At 47.9% G+C, this 17,508-nt stretch overlaps 2 protein-coding genes across 4 annotated transcripts; one reads left to right on the forward strand and one right to left on the reverse strand.

The window, feature by feature from the left end:
• Positions 1-2,740: 2,740 nt before the first annotated feature.
• On the reverse strand, positions 2,741-8,841 carry LOC130405257 (pre-mRNA splicing regulator USH1G-like). Its single transcript, XM_056610305.1, has 4 exons — positions 8,543-8,841; positions 4,351-4,822; positions 3,212-4,044; positions 2,741-2,841 (listed from the first exon to the last, which is right to left on the reverse strand). The coding sequence occupies exons 1-3, from the start codon at positions 8,704-8,706 to the stop codon at positions 3,235-3,237; spliced, it is 1,446 nt and encodes a 481-aa protein (XP_056466280.1). The 5' UTR covers positions 8,707-8,841; the 3' UTR covers positions 2,741-2,841; positions 3,212-3,234.
• Positions 8,842-10,841: 2,000 nt separating this feature from the next.
• Positions 10,842-16,097, forward strand: LOC130404932 (proton channel OTOP2-like). Of its 3 annotated transcripts, none has more exons than XM_056609900.1 (7): positions 10,842-10,894; positions 11,790-12,187; positions 12,796-12,932; positions 13,041-13,099; positions 13,336-13,481; positions 14,043-14,893; positions 15,243-16,097. In XM_056609900.1, the coding sequence occupies exons 2-7, from the start codon at positions 11,791-11,793 to the stop codon at positions 15,411-15,413; spliced, it is 1,761 nt and encodes a 586-aa protein (XP_056465875.1). In that variant the 5' UTR covers positions 10,842-10,894; position 11,790; the 3' UTR covers positions 15,414-16,097. The 3 variants fall into 3 exon arrangements, with proteins under 3 accessions (XP_056465875.1, XP_056465859.1, XP_056465867.1); XM_056609884.1 differs by lacking the exon at positions 10,842-10,894 and adding an exon at positions 10,927-11,061; XM_056609892.1 differs by lacking the exon at positions 10,842-10,894 and adding an exon at positions 11,318-11,710.
• The last annotated feature ends 1,411 nt before the right edge of the window (positions 16,098-17,508 follow it).

Raw genomic sequence — 17,508 nt, forward strand, 5'->3', positions numbered from 1 at the left:
AGTTTCCTTGTGGGGGCATGAGGCTCGCTGCTGCTTCTCGTCAGTCCTGATTGGCCCTCCTGCTCCGGGATATGACGCTGAAGTCACCAGGCGTCTTGACCCCTCGTCACAGCTTCTAGCGCCTACCTGCGTGTCTCCAGGCCTGAGACCCACGTCGCCTAGAGCTCTCCTATTTCAGCCTCTTCTGTTGGGCGCTGCAGAACAATAGGCTTTGATGGCCGGGTTCCTGAATGTGCTCTTTGTGTTCCAGATCCCAGAAGTCAGGCTGGAATGTCGGGTGGTAGGGTTAGGTAATCCCTTGAATCGTCCTGACACTGATAAGACAAAGCTTTGTTACAACGTCACTCAAGGCACGTCTCTCTCTTCCGACAAATGTACTTATTGGGAGTCGCTTTGGATAAAAGCGTCTGATAAAAAATGCCCTCAATATGAATGTAAAATGTAAATGTGGTTTGCTTAGTTTTCCTCGAGTACTCGGAGGACAACTATAAGTGTCCATGAGTACTCGGAAAAGCGCTGTAAAATAAAATGTGTCGTTATAATGAAGCCAAGAAGTAATGGAGAAGACTCGTTTATCGTCAGGAAGGAGTCAACATGTCTCTGGTTTTGCATTGTTGTCTACCCGATAAGGTCAGGCCAATGGTTTTCATTATTTCTGTTTGGGGATATATGTGTCGGTTACCGTCCGAATAACCTGGGGCTCATTTCCCGAACACGGTTGGAGACGGATATAATACTCTGGGGCAGCAATTAAAAGCTGTCCGATGTTTTGTGGTGGCAAACCCACTTTTGGGTTTGCCACCACAAAACTATTCTAAATAATGATACTTTACTTTGATTAATGAAAATATTATATAAACGTTTGCGTCCACGTTATGAGTTCGGCCCTATGTGAAAACCGCTGGGAAGAAGCGGATTTCCATGTTTGTTTCGCAGCCCATAACAAAGTGTCAGTGCGTTATTCCTGAGGACACATGCATGCTTTCAAAGAACCGATCCCACATTGGAGGTGGTTAAACAGGCCGTTGTAGTTTCGTCCTCAATGCGTTCGTGGGGGTACCAGCGTGACCCCGGAGCCAACTTGTGTTGATACATGATCGTTCAACGCCCAGGAGGAACACATCCTCAGCTGGTTTACCGTTTGTACGCCAATCTCAGTCCCGTTCCTCTGTCCGATTGCAGTAAGAGCGAGTGTGAATGCGTTTTTTATTTTGAACTATATTTGAAGACCGTGGGAAACTCCATTATGTAGAAATAGAACGCCACGCCAGATAATCATCGATAGACAGATCGACCTTAAAAAAACTGAACCTGGTTCACGGGACTTCCTTGTCTACAGATCAGAGATAGATACGCAGACAATCAGAGGCCTGTGAGGAAAGGAAGTGTTGCCACAAGAAAGCACCTATTTCAGTCCGTGGAAATCTGCCATCCGACTGCTGGATGCCAACAGCTAGTTTCTTAACGCAAGTGAGATCCGTGCAGAATGGCACCGCTGTGGATATGCAACTAGTGTCAACAAGAGCAGTGCAGAAGCAAGTCACACATAAAGAAGGTTTATCTCAGTGCAACAGGAGGGCTCAACATTTGTTCACTGAATGTTGAGCTACTCTGGGACCTGGATGTAAGAGCAAAGAAACAGAACATTGTTCTGAAACTGTGCTCCAAGTTGGACGAGACTTTTAGAAGGAAACAGAGCACTAGTAGAACACGTCACCTGGGGGATCACGCAGTGAACCCTGAAGGTTCCAGGGACCAGAATCTGTGTATTGGTAGGGAGTGAATTTGGAAAAAAAAAACGTTTGTGTCACTGTATCCAGTTCTTGTTAGAAACCACTCTCACTACCCGATCCACTGAACTGCTCCATCCGCATTCCATCTTTTTGCTCAATCATGTATGTGTGTACATAAACCTAAGTGCATCACACACACACACACACACACACACATGGACACACACACACGGACACACACACACACAAACACACACACACACACACACACACACACACACACACACACACACACACACACACACACACACACACACACACACACACACACACACACACACACACACACACATACCTAATATACACCTAATAGATAACACCTTTTAGAGCTGATATTCTATTGAGTGGTGTTGTGTTTGAACAAGAAAATAAAGTCATCATTTTGTGTAGATAAGGGATTTTATTGTGCGCTATTGCACTATTGCATACCAAATACATCTTGTTCTAACAATACAAAATGCTGTTAGTCTCCAAAGACACAGGAAGGAAAAACAATGGCGGAAGCGAATATTGGATGTCTCACACCTTGTACAATTTCCACCAATAATGGGATTAATGACTTTAAAGCCATTGGCTCAAATCTAAACCATCCCTTAGCTGGCATACCTAATGTAAACATGTACAGCTGTTGAGTAAACATACTCACAATTAATGTGTCAGGGAAAAACTAACATGCTCCAAAAAAAAGACCTGACAGTATTGCACCATTGAGACAAAAACATAGTTATTGTAAGATCCACTTATTGTATAAAATACTATAAAAAAAAATGCTTAGGCACAGGCAACACAGGCACGGGAGATATTCAGATCGACCCCACAGGGGCGAACAGAGACCTGAGGGATAGGAGCCAGTGGTCGTTTCCCCCCCCCCTTCCGTTCAGTCTCATGGCTCACGACTCTGCAGCACTGGTCTGTCGAGTCGTTTGGTTCGTTGGTTCAGGGTCAGGGCGAACCGGTCCGTCTCCAGGGCTCCGATTCAAACACAAATCCTTCTAACGCGGTCACTCTGGTTCTCATTGCAAGCTAACCCCAACAGGGGAGCAGTGACCTGTAGAGCGAGGTGGGAGGAGCGAGGGACAAGCATTTCAGTAAAAAGAAAAAAAGTCCCATAATGCTTATAATGTTGTTCCGATAACCTTTTTCTACTTCTTGATACCAATTCAGATACCTCAAGTCGAGTATCGAGTATTTACCATTACAGCATCTAGCATTGTAGCTACTGATAGCACTCGTTCTTATATTAGGGGTCTCTTACGATGACGGCGATGTGTAGTCGATTCACTTACTGTTGACAAATACGTTGCATTAAGTATCGGAGGTATTTCCGATACTGTTATCGGTATCGGAACAACTCTAGAATGATGCATTTGACTACAGCTAAAGCGGATGGACCAGTAGAAATCCTTCTAGGCTCTCACCCGGTACCCACATCGTGGAGCCTCTACAGCTCGGTGTCCTCGATGCGGTCCGGGTCGTCGATGGCGTCCAGGCGCCTCTGACACGCCTCCAGGATCTTCTTCCTGGGCCCCAGGGGGAGGTGGATGCTCTTCAGGTCGTCGTCCGAGCACAGCAGCAGCGCCTCCAGGTCGATCTTCTCCCGCCGGAGGAGGGCGGTGAACTCGCTCATGCTCTGCGTGGCGAGGAACACCTCCAGGGGGCTGGACTCGGGCTCGTCGTCGTCGTCCAGCCCCAGCTCCACCTCGTCCCAGGGCAGCTCCTGGTAGTTCCTCTCCTGCAGGCTGCGCGCGCTGCCGATGCTGTCCTGGTCGGCGCTGGGGTAGTGCTGCAGCCGGCTCCGCAGACGCACGGCACCACTCGGCCCGTCGGTGCCCACCACGCTGGACCCCTCCGGCCCCCGCAGGCCCGACAGCCCCCCGCTGATGTAGTTCCGCCTGAAGACCATGGTGCCCAGGCCGGGCCGGTTGAAGAGCGAGTCGTGGCCGGAGTCCGTGCTGATCTCGGAGTAGTCCACCTCCGAGCGGTGGAGGTCCGGCACGCTCATGGCACGCGAGACGGCGTCCTCGTTGTCGCCGGAGAACATGTTGCGGACGTTGCGTCGGCCGCGCTCCCGGGGGGGCGCGTAGGTGCCCTGCTTGACGAACATCACGTCGTTGCCCAGCTGCAGGCCCGTCAGCGAGCGCACGCTCTTGCGGCCGTCCTCGTAGATCTTGAAGGTGCCCTCGCCCTGTCGCCTCTTCTCCAGCTTCTTCTGGATCTTGGTTTTCCCACGGCCAGTGGCGTGGAGTGTGGCCTGGGAGTAGACGGATAGGATACAGAAATATGTCTGTTACAAATAAAACAAGAAAGAGGATAACGTGGCTCCGGAGGTAGAGTGGGTTGGCTGGAAAGACCGGTCACTGAGCCAGACCGCCGTCGGTGTGTTAATGTATGCATGGATGGGTGAATGTTGTAAAGCTCTTTGAGTGGCCGACCGGTTAGAACAGTCCGTTATCTTGCCACTCCATCCACACCCAATGTGTAATCTCCGTCCACCTCACACTCGTTTACTAGTTGTATCTATGCATGGCACATGGTGGTGTATGACGCCGGGACCGACCTGGGAGTATGGCACGCTGACACTGGCGGCGCTGTAGCGCGGCATCCCGCGGCTCACCGAGCTGCCGCTGAAGCTGGAGAAGCTCATGGCGTCCGACACCGAGGCCTCCACCGCCGCCGCCGCCGCCGACGACTCCTTGAGGAAGCGCCGCTCCATGCGCTTGTGGTGCTTCCGCTGGAGCTTGGCGCAGTCCTTGATGCGGCGCTCGGCGTGCCGGAAGGCCTGCTCCCGCAGCTTGGTCACCAGCTTGGGGTTCAGCGCCGTCTGCTTGGCGGCGATGGAGTCCAGGTAGCGCACGCACTCCATGTGGCCCTTGGCGGCGGCCATGTCCAGCGGCGTGTGGTAGTCGTTGTCCAGGCACCACACGTTGGCGCCGAACGCCACCAGGAAGGAGAGGCAGTTGTGGTGTCCGTTGGCCGCGGCCAGGTGCAGCGGCGTGTTGCCCCACATGTCGCAGTTGTCCGGTTTCCCCCTTCGGCGTAGAGCGGTGGATAGAAACGTTAATGCATGTCGGATGTATATCATCGCCCTACTTCGTGCGATATGAGAATCGATACGCTGGCGGCAAATATCGATCTTTAATATTTTAGAATTTTTTTTAAGAATTTCTTTGCATTTGATGCTTTATTCATGAAGAGTTAGACAGGACATATCGCACCAGATATCGATGTTTTAATACGGAAAATAAGCCGCTCCGAACAGATTTTTTCCTGCTCCTCGATGTGGCACTCCAAACATGAATGAAGGAAACCTGAACAGAAGTTTACTAGCCAAAGACGAGCTCCAGCACTTTACCTTATCAGAGTCATTTGTTATTCATCCTAAGACACATATGTATGTGTATAGGATTGTCTAACAATATATTGATTATTGCAGAATCGCTGTACCTCAATATTATCGGTGTCGCGGGCCATGTACCGTGTATCGTATCGTATCATGTGGTACCCTGTGATTCCCACCCCTAGTAGAGAGGGGGTCAGGCATTACCTTGAGACTCAAGAGTCGTGCAAGACCCATAGGACACGTGTGACACGTACCCTGTGTTCTAAAAAGAGAGGCCATAGATCAGCCAGAGACGGTAAGTGGTTGTAAAGAGCTAAGGTGACATCGAGGTGCAACATGAGCCAGTCGGAGAGTAGCCTACTTCTGTCTGGTTGACAATAACTTCCTCCTACACAATTTATGATTTCTCTGTGTGTTTATGATTGATCTGTGATCCATATGTTGTCCGTGCTACTTGATCCACTGTTTAATGCACACACTGAACATCGTCTGCAAGCCTTTACACAACGCAACCTTAAACAAGGTGTAAAAGGAGCTGAACTAGCTCTGACCGGTGTATTACATTTAGGGCATTTGTCAGACGCTTTAATCCAAAGCAATTTACAATAAGTACATTTGACAGAAGAAAGAGGAACAACAATATAACTCTGTCGGTACAGTAAGGATGTTCATAGAACCAAGTGGCAAGCACTAAGAATCACTAGGTTAACCCATTCCCTGCACACAACAAAGATAGCTAGGATAAGAAGCTACACAATGCTAAGTACTATTTTTATGTGCCAGGACGTACAACATACAATAAGTGCGTACACTCAGTGCCAGGACATACAACCATACAATATGTGCGTACATCAAGTGCCAGGACGTACTACTCACAATAAGTGCTTACATTTAAATGCCAGGACTTACACCATACAATAAGTGCGCAAGTGAATGGATGCTATAACGGCCACAGAGTCCTGAGCTCGGTGGCCTCATCGATGCGGGATAAACACCTCTTGCCACGGCCTTCCAAAGGCCTTCTGACCTCCTGATCACCTGGCTGTGGCGCTGAAGTGTTGCAGGGACTTTGTAATCTGACCACCACGGCGCTGCTGACTGCCACTACACTACGGGTGTCCGGTGTCCGGGGGAGCCACCACGACCGGGCGGGCCAACCGTCAGGACCACGGCGGTGGAGGAAGAGTGACGTCGGCAGGCCAGATTCCTGGACCTGCGTCCACCACAGAGGAGGAAACTAAAAGACAGCGGAGGCGTTTGTATGAATCCATAATGCCACCGCGGTTTTATCGCCAAGGAACTCCGTACTTTGTTCGTGGCGGTACATAACACCTCATATCATCTTAATATGTATAAATGTATTCAGTTTAGAGATGAAAATGGATACGAAAACAAAATGTAACTCAATAAGAATTAGATGATATATTTAAGGTAAATAGACCGACACAAGAACTCAACTTTGACCAATACCGTGAATGACATTTCCAGCCTCTCCAAAAATGGATTGAGCACGCACTCAGGGGATGTGTCTTCAGACATATCCCTGGATGTACAGTGGTGCCACATAAAGGTTGCTCAATAATGGATGGCCGGGAGTGGAGCCCGTGCAGGAGCTCGGACTCCATTATTGATGGCAGGGCTGTAGGGTTATATGTTGTTACGCCGGAGCCGTCAGACCGACTGGGCCAATGATTAGAGTCTTCTCGCCCAGCCTGCTCCCTGATTTCACTACGGTTACGCCGCCAGTCGTTTAAACCATGACCTGAGATGTAGGCGGTCCTAAATACGGCCGTGGAAACGCGGAGGAGGTCAGATAGTTAGCGAAACGAGAATACAGTCAGAGAGTAAACCAAACAATTATACAGTCAGAGAGTAAACAAAACAACAATACAGTCAGTCAGAGAATAAACAAAACAACAACAGCTAGAATACAGTCAGAGAGTTAACAAAACAACAGATAGAATACAGTCAGAGGGTTAACGAAACAACAACAGCTAGAAAACAGTCAGAGTTAACGAAACAACAACAAGTAGAATACAGTCAAAGAGTTAACGAAACAACAACAGCTAGAAAACAGTCAGAGTTAACGAAACAACAACAGCTAAGATACAGTCAGAGTTTAAAAAAACAACAACAGCTAGAATAGAGTTGGAGAGTAAACAAACATCAAAAGCTAGAAAACACAGTTAGCCACCATTGCACAACAAATATCTTCTTGAATAAGGATGAAAATTAAACATAAAAACAAACAGCCATTTTGTATGAAGAACTGACCGCCTGAGATAAACGAGTACCACTTGCGGTGATGGTTTCCCATGATGCAATACAAATAGTTTATGATTTAGAGAATTGTTTAGAGGTATGGTCTAAATAAAGTCCCACATCAAAACATATCCACATTTATGGATCAATTAATTAATACCCAGCCTCAGCACAGAAGGACATGTTTATGTGCCCCCTTAAACAAACGTGCTGGATGATATATCAGACGGGACATTTTATGAACCAGATACACTCCTACACTATAACCACTCCATATACTATAAGTAGCACTAAAACAATCTTCTCTTAATCTACGGTCTCACGGAGCCCTTGGTCTTGTTAAAATACTATCGCCTCTATTAAGGATGAAGTGAATGTACCTCGCTCGCTGCTGTCAAACTCTGTCAGCTGCCCGTTTATGGGATGTTTGACGAGGCCAGAGGTAAACACCTGCACGGCAGTGTTTGCTTTGGGCCGTGAGAAGTCATGCATGTTGCGTGTCCCGCACATTGTACCACGCTACCGCAATGAATCACGCATTGACCGGCTTCGGTTACATAATTCTCTTTTGTTTTGCATGTTGTGATTTGTGCACATGCATGCAAGGACCTGCAGTGTGGGTCGCCTCATGGGGGCTTCCGTTTGTCGGTGGAAAGCAGGTCAGACCGAACAGAAGACAAGCGGGCCTTTGTGCGGCCACTGGCCCACTTCTCCCCAATCAGATGGGCTCGCATTTATGGTCTTCATGCTTTCTTTTTTCTAAAACTTATTTTCTCGATTGAATTTTTCAGTCAGACGTCAGGACACACATCAGGTTTTTAGGGTTGGTTCATACGAGCTCATGATAGGCTACATGTTAATTGTAAATTCTCTGGCTAATTGCAGCAAACTAAATCATGTAAATTAAAGTCGTTAAGTGTCTGGTTTAGGGGTGAACGGGATGTTTAGAGGTGATGAAAACTTCGGGGCGCCATCAATAGCACACGTAGGCTACAAACTTTGAAAACCTGTGAGTGTTTGCCTATCCATGAACGGGCTGCTTGATACACCTACACCTATAAAAACCACAGGGGGCGACTACCGTTATCATGACATTTATACACATTTATATCCTATATTAACGTCAGGTTATGAGGCTGAAGCATACCCTCGTCCGACGATGAGCCGCAGCGCCTCCAGGTTCCCGTGGTAAGCCGCCCATAGCGTCGGTGTCATGCCATCCTCGTCCGGGGCGTTCAGGTCCCTCCGCGTCGCCTCCTTCAGCAGGTCCAGGTACCCGTCCCGGGCCGCCTTATGGTATCGGTCGTTCATTGTACCCGGCTGACACCGTCTCTACCCCCATGCCGTGGGACCACCATCATCATCCACCTCCGGAGGACCGCTGGTTCTGGTCGGGCTGAGCCACTGGCTCCCCGCAAACCCCCGATCACAGCGCTCTGAGGTCGGCCCGACGCACCGGGACAAAGGAGAGCGCTGTGTAACCAGAAGCCGACCACAGGCCGCTCGGGTAACTTCGGCTGCTCCCGGTGGCCGGTGTATACGACTACAGTTAAAGTCCTACTGGTGGTGGTGTTTCACCTGGAAGAGTGCGTATAGGCAACCATTAAGGCCAAGGCCTGACCGCAGCGACCCGGGTTCGATTCCTGCGTGGACCCCTACTGCATGTCCTCGCCCCTCTCTCCCTAACTTCCTGTCTATCTCACTTAACATATAAAGGATAAAACCTGTAAAAGGACAAAATCCTTAAAAAGAAAAGTCCTACTGGAAGTTAAAGCTTAAAAATAAGCAAAGTAGCCTACATATTATAACAAACCCTGTGGTGCCCTCTGTTTCATACCTGCAGGCTGTTGGTAAGGGATTAATGCTCAGGAAAGGGCATTGAAGGACATTTAAGTAAAACAAACAAACTACAAACACTTGACTGCCTGTTGGAAGCACGCAACACTTAATGATCCTACTTTGCCATGTCCTCCTAAGATTCAGAATCAGTTTTACTTTTATTACCTTATATTATTGTTATTATCTTATTGTACAAGTTCACAAGAGTATCACTCTTAGGCTTGGTTCCTAAACAGCGACATAGCAGCAAAAATACAAGATAATACAATAATATTATACATAATAAAATATGTAAAATAGGCCACATGCATGAAAGATTCACAAGTGTGTATTTATATAAAAGGCCTTTTGATCAAAATACTAAAGCTCTAAAGTCTGTGTCATGGCATTCAATCGTAAAGGCACAATGAAGATCTACTTTATGAACCCCAGAGGGGTCGTTATTAACTCATTAACATATTATTAATGTGGGCCAGCTGGACAGAAACAAGAATCCGCCTTCTACGAACAAGATTTGAACAAACAGGTGTGTACAGAGGAGGAGGAGTGCTGAGTAATAAAGTCAGAATTCAGAATTTGTTCTCAGAATTCTGACTCAAATAAATGATCTGTATTTTAATCTTAAAACTCAGAACTCAGAATTCTGACTTAAATCGCAAACTAATAATCTTTCTTTTAATCTTAAAACTCAGAGCTCAGAATTATGACTTTATTCTCAGAAGTCTGACTCTAGCTTCAAACTAATATCTTTAAACCCATAAATCAAAATGTTCCGTATGTGTAGGCCTATATATTGTAGGCTTATCTTCATCAACAGAATATCCTATCTGTGCGGAAAAACGGCATACCTATCAACAGAATAGCATTTAGATCTGTATATATAACAGTAACAACACATCTGAGAGAGTTTACTAAACGTGAGCCCCGGGGCGGTGGAGCGTGACGGGGAAGAATGAACCAGGCCCGGTGCCACCGGCTCGGTGGCAGATCTGGAACCGCTTTACGAACACTAAGCCTTAGATGACAATCGAGAGGAGCGCCCATCTGGGCACGCTGACAATGGCCCTTCCCGCTCATTAGACAAGAGGCATGTTTTATTAGGGGAAAAGCTCTCCTCTGTGGTCGCATGAAAGAGGTTTGAGTGCTGAGGTTTGCGTAGAACAAACGACTCAATGCGTGACGCGTATCGGTTCCTTGTGGAGAACAAATAAGAGGATAATATACTGATCTCCGATGTGCAGCCGTTCACGTTAGTCATCTTTTATTCTGAGTTTGGTCTCCCACTTTTTATGGTATTTATTTTGGGTGCGCTGCTCCTAACTTAATGAGAGGGATGACATTTACTCAGTGTTATATATCAAAATATCAAAAATATGCTGTTATTCGGTCAAATAACCGGTTTCTTGTATTTTGGGATGTCCGATAATTACTACATAGGTTCGAAAAGAAAACACATTTTTTTTCCAGGAAAACAGTTCTGAACTTTCAGGGGGTATTATGTGCAAAACACAGTGTGTGTGGTAATAATATAGCGTTGATCATAACAGAATTATTGACATTTATGACCCCTTTGTACACAACCTCCACCCACGAGGCCCGCTGTGGATTGGTATATAGGCCTGGGATGCTCAGTCGGCCCCTGGGAACCTCGAGAGACCAGGTAGGGTTACACACGCTGACTCACTTGTATTTGTATTTATCTAAATGTTATCTTGGGTGATCCAGGCGGGTATATCTTGGCCTCGTTGTTGAACGGAGTATTGTGATGCGGTTGCTTCCCTGTGTGATCGTCTCCTCGCTGCACACACGCGCTAATGACCGCACAAGGTGACTGCTTGTGAATTCTCAGCCAATGTAGTTCATTATATTTGCACAACCGTTCAAAAGTATGGGGTCACCCAGACAATTTCAGTTTTTCCATGAAAACTCTCACTTTTATTCAACAGTTTTCAGCTGTGCTAATATAATTGCACAAGGGTTTTCTAGACATCAATTAGCCTTTTTATCACGATGAGCTAAACAATGTAGGTAAGAATACAGGAGTGATGGTTTCTGGAAATGGGCCTCTGTAGACCCATGTAGATATTCAATAAAAAATCATCAGTTAACAGCTAGAATAGGCATTTACCACATTTACAACGTCTAGACTGCATTTCTGAGTTATCTTCATTGAAAAATAAGGACATTTCTAAGTGACCCTATACTTTTGAACAGTAGTATATATCAGGGTTATTCCATCACTAGTCCAAAATGAAGCATCACTTGTTAATGAGGGCAGGCCTGTGGCTTGAGACTGGTCGGGTGACCGCGGCGCGCTTCCCATTGTGCTGTTCTTCCGTCTGGGCGTGGGTACCTGGCAGGTGACAGCCACTCCGGGGGCGTGTCCGTCCAACCTGCTCCTCTCCATAAAACACAAAGTCAAAGTCACTCATCGCCCGCGCTGCCGAGAGAGGGATGAGTGTTAAACACGGGACAGGTGTGTGTGACTGACTGGACCCCCGTCCCCCCCTGAGACCCCTGAGACCCCTGTGACCCCTGACCTGTGACCCCCGCAGGATGATTGCCAAACAGATGGAGGAGGACCGTCTGTCCAACAGCAGCAGCACCGGCGGCGCGCCGGGCGAGAACGCGGAGGAGGGCGTGTGTGAGCCCGAGCTGGCGCTGGACGCGTCCCACGGCCACGGCCACGGCGCCTCGCCCCGGGACCGCACGAGGAACTGGGGCTGGCTGCTGTCGGGCACGGTGTTCCTGAACCTGGTCATCCTGGGCACGGCGCTGGTCTCCGCCTCCACCTTCAACAGCGCGTTGTTCGGCTCGGCCGACCTGCAGGTGTTCCTCATCGTCATCATCCTCATGACCACGCTGTGGATGCTGTACTACCACGTGTACACCTCCAAGGAGGAGCACGCCGTGCTCTACAAGGACGGCCACGCCGGCCCCGTCTGGCTCAGGGGTACGGAGGCATACAGGAGCACACCAAGCATGGACGTATGTCTGTAGGGCGACGGGCCTGGAGCTCTGACCTGGAGGGGCGACCTGCGGCTCAGGAGGTTGAGCGGCTTGGCGGCTGACCGGAAGGTTTCTATTTCGATCCCCGGCTCCTCCTAGCTGAGTGTCGAGGTCTCCCTGAGGCCTAAAAAAAAAAAAGTTTGGTTCCTGTTGGTTGTCAGTTGAGGTAATGGGTAGGTAGGGAATTTATTTTATTTTTTCCAGCGGCAGCGAATAATAGGTACGGTAGGTTGTTTTCATTTAAAAATGAGAAAATCGCTCATCCTTGTACAGAATGAAGAGGTGCTGTACAAAAACGTAATTATAGTTTGCATCAATAATTATTATTTATTATTATTATTAATAATTATTATTATTAATTTGGGTCGCACATAAATTGACAGGGTCGGTCGGAAACCGGAACCAAACAATTTTTTTTTTTAGGCCTGAGTCACTCTGACTGCCTCTGACGAGCTGGCTGTCGCTTTGCATGAATGACTCCTCCATCGTTGTGTGAATGTGCGCACGAATGTGTGAATGTTTACCATTTACCGTCTGTGTGTCCCCCCGCAGCGGGACTGGTTCTGTTCGGTCTGCTCAGCCTGATCATGGACGTCTTCAAGGTGGCGAACTACGCCGGCTACCTCCACTGCGACTCGGCCGTGAAGGTGGCCTTCCCGGTGGTGCAGGCGGTGTTCCTGTTCGTCCAGGTGAGTCTTACCTGGGCGGTCTGATCACTAGGGTCTTTAGGGTGAGCCTCAGCAGACGACAGCGTGACAGGTCCCTCTGAATGACGTCGCGCCCCGGTTTGCTTTCAGACGTACTTCCTCTGGTTCCACGCGAAGGATTGTGTGCAGCTTCAACGAAACATCACACGGTATGAGCATTTAGATAAATTGATTTATTATTAACGATTATTTAACGTCCACCCCACTTTGGTGATAGCATACGCTTTCAATTGCTTCAGTCCGGCACCGTAACAGCAGAATAAGTGAAGCAACTATTTTCGAAGGATGAAATAAGATTCAGTCAGAGACGAAGGACACTGCGGACGTAGCATTAGGTCCTTGGTCACGGCCCTAACCCCTGCTTTCTCTCTGCTCCGGTGTTCAGCTGCGGACTCATGCTAACCCTCGCCACCAATCTGATTCTGTGGATGACAGCGGTGACCGAGGAGTCCGTCCATCAGACAGACATCCCGACGGATGATACGTACAACACCTCCAAGCTGTCTGCACGGAGGATATACATTCTGAGAGGTGATTAAAACACTTCACCTCATTTGGGTCGTTGAGGACAGGCGTCGATCCGAAGCCAATTACAAATGAGGCTGTTGATAATTATGGTGTTACGGTAGCTGCCAAAAAGAGCTTCAGGAACTAAGCACATGAACTTAATAGGAATGTTCACGAATCATCTCACCAGAAATAAAATACTGTTTTGTAGACAACCGGAATTGAAATACAATTTTTGAAGTGAGGAAATTCAATGGCAGCCTTTTCAATAATTCTTGTGTCTCCATGTTTTGTGTGTGTGTGTGTGTGTGTGTGTGTGTGTGTGTGTGTGTGTGTGTGTGTGTGTGTGTGTGTGTGTGTGTGTGTGTGTGTGTGTGTGTGTGTGTGTGTGTGTGTGTGTGTGTGTGTGTGTGTGGATGTGTGTGTGGATGTGTGCGTGTGTGTGTGCCTGCATGTAAATGTGTGCCTGTAAACGTGTGCCTCGTGTGAATGTGTGTGTGTCTACATGTGTGTGCGTGCATATATGTGCATGTGTGTGTGTGTGTGTGTGTGTGTGTGTGTGTTTGTGCATGTGCGTTCCCTTAGCCAGCTACGGTGAAGACAACTGCAAGTGCAGCTACTCCTCGTGCAGCATCTTCAAGGAGGCGTACTACTACCTGTACCCCTTCAACATCGAGTACAGCCTCTTCGCCTCGGCCATGGCCTACGTCATGTGGAGGAACGTGGGCCGGCTGACCGAGGAGCACGCCCACCACAAGACGCGCTTCCACGCGCGGGACGTGCTGGCGGGCCCCGCCCTGGGCGCCGTGCTGGCGGTGGCGGGGCTCGCCACCTTCGTGGTGTACGAGGTGGACGTGGAGAAGGAGGAGGAGAGCGCCGCCCGCAAGGACCGCGCCGTCATGATGCACTTCGTGGTCAACCTGGTGATCGCGTGCCTGCTGTCGGCGGCCAGCGCGCTGGGCTTCGCCGTGTTCCGCCTAGAGCACCGCGACCTGCTGTCGGAGAAGAACCCCACGCGCAGCCTGGACGTGGGGCTGCTGGTGGCGGCGTCCGTGGGCCAGTTTGTCATCAGCTACTTCACCATCGTGGCGGTGGTGGCCACCGGCGCGCGGGGCTACCTCAACGGGCTGAACCTGGCCTGGGCCCTCATGACCATCGTGCAGCTGGGCCTGCAGAACCTCTTCATCATCGAGGGGCTGCACCGCGAGCCGCACCACGAGCCGGCGCCCGTCACCATCTTCTCCAACCCCTACGTCATTGAGGGGCTGGGCGAGCTGGGGGACCCCGAGATGGAGGGCAAGCCGGGGCCCGAGCCGCCACCGTCGCCCGAGGGCCGCGCCGAACTGCCGCCGCCCGTGGAGCACCGGCACCGGCTGACCTGGAAGAGACGCGTGCTGAAGGAGGTCTGCGCCTTCCTGCTGCTGGGCAACGTCATCGTGAGTACTGAGCCCGCCCAGCCTCCGTCCAAACTGACATGTATATCACTGTGCATATATATGCAGGGGTTCTCAACCACCGGTCCGCGGGCCGATACCGGCCCACGGAGCAACGGTCAGCGGGCCACAGAGATTTAGAAATGAAGCCTACAAAAAAATATGATAATTTTTACTTCACTTTACTTTACTTCACTTTACTTTACTACAGTATAGGTATTTGTAGGTATGTAGTATGTACCTGAACAAGCACAAACACACACAGACACCCACTAGAGGGCTTCATCCTTTACACAGCAGTGGGCCGACAGCTGTGACACCGTGCTGTGTTCCCCCCTCCCTCCCTCTCCAGCTCTGGATCATGCCGGCCTTCGGCGCCCGGCCCCAGTTCGATCACAGCGTGGAGACGGACTTCTACAAGTTCACCATGTGGGCCGCGGTCGTGAACATCGGACTCCCCTTCGGAATCTTTTACCGCATGCACTCGGTGGCCAGCCTCTTCGAGGTGTACGTCATGTCATAGCACCGCCGTGCACGGCCCCCATGGTGCCCGGGGTCCGCTGCCCCACGGCCTCCATGGCGACCGGGGTCCGCCCCACGGTCTCCATGGGGACTTGGGTTCCGCTCCACGGTCTCCGTGACGACCGTGATCCCCTCCACCATCAGACGACATCAGGCATGTCGTGATTCCCGATTCCCCGGAAAGAGTTCCATGGGCCGGCATCAGCGAAAGATGCGCAGTGCAAATCAAACTTTAAAAAAACGTGTGAATAAGGGTAGGAATGCTAACCGGAATATTTTGGGGTATGCTGATTTATCAAATTGATATAATGAATGATCTGACGTAAATTAGACGAAGTGTATTAGGCTGATCATCAACATGCTGATGAGTTTGGGAAGAACAGGGAGGAGTACAACTGTGAAGACATCAGCTCATGATGAGAGGTGAAGGATCTCAAGATTGTGAAGAATCTCATAGTGGAAGGGAAATACTGATTGATTCAATGTTATTTTTAATGCCGCCATCCTATAAGTCAGTACTTTAAAGAGTATAGTGTAATTTGTACTACAGTTCAATAGCTTGTTTTATAAAAAAAAAAATTTTTTACCGAACTGTGATTCAACAAGAAATAACTCTACTGCCAACTCTATATAGGACTCTGTGACAGTTGCACTGTTCATATTCAAATATATATTTTATTCATATTTTATTACCTATCTTGTTTTGTTAACCTCACTTGTATAGCATATATATATATATATATACGTAGATATGCATATATATATAAATATATTGTATCTGTATATTATGCAGCTACACCGTGTTACACTACTTGTTATCTTGCACTCTTGAGGGCGCCTCAAGCATTTCATTGCCATGCATGACTTCCCCTCGTTCTGTTATAGCGCTTATGACGAATAAAGTTGAAACTTGAAATGATAAAAGAAAACATCGTTCTTCTGATACATGCATTTATCAATTTATTAGATCGATTGTCACATTCGTTGATATTTACTCAAAGTCCATACGATTTTCGCGGTAACAACCAACTCTTACATGTATGCAAGCCTTCCGTTTGGCCACTTGGGGGCGGTAGAGTTCCTCTGTGGGATAGGTGAACACACGATTGACAACCTTCAGGGTTACGCCTCCGGTCTACAGTTACTTATCTTATGGTTAATGTAAAGCATAGTATATAGTGTAATACAGGGTTATACAGAGGCAGACAGAGGCCATAATATTCCTACGATGCATTCATAATAACTTTGACCTAAAAGTTTGTGCATATACATATATGTAGGCATCTTGTGTTCTGTGTGTGTGTCTTATATATGTGTTCTTGTGTGCACGTAGGTGTTTATATGTATGTATGTATGTATGTATGTATGTATGTATGTATGTATGTATGTATGTATGTATGTATGTATGTATGTATGTATGTATGTATACATACATACATACATACATACACGTACATATAGACAAATATATTTGTCTATATGTACGTATATGTATGCAGGAATATATGTGTGTGATATATATGTGTGTGTGTGTGTGTGTGTGTGTGTGTGTGTGTGTGTGTGTGTGTGTGTGTGTGTGTGTGTGTGTGTGTGTGTGTGTGTGTGTGTGTGTGTGTGTGTGTGTGTGAGTTTCTAGAAATAACTGCCTCTTTTTCCTTCCCTCTTGGCGTTTTTGTATTTCCATTCAATTGCAACGCACACAAACACACACACACACACACACACACACACACACACACACACACACACACACACACACACACACACACACACACACACACACACACACACACCACACACACACATATATATCACACACATATATTCTGCATACATATACGTACATATAGACAAATATATTTGTCTATATGTACGTGTATGTATGTATGTATGTATGTATACCATACATACATACATACATCATACAACAACATACATACATCATACATACATACTACATACATCATACATACATATAACACCTACGTGCACACAAGAACACATATATAAACACACACACAGAACACAAGATGCCTGCATATATGTATATGCACAAACTTTTAGGTCAAAGTTATTATGAATGCATCGTAGGAATA

Source organism: Gadus chalcogrammus, chromosome 2, assembly GCF_026213295.1.
Source record: "Gadus chalcogrammus isolate NIFS_2021 chromosome 2, NIFS_Gcha_1.0, whole genome shotgun sequence".
Taxonomy (NCBI): Eukaryota; Metazoa; Chordata; class Actinopteri; order Gadiformes; family Gadidae; genus Gadus; species Gadus chalcogrammus.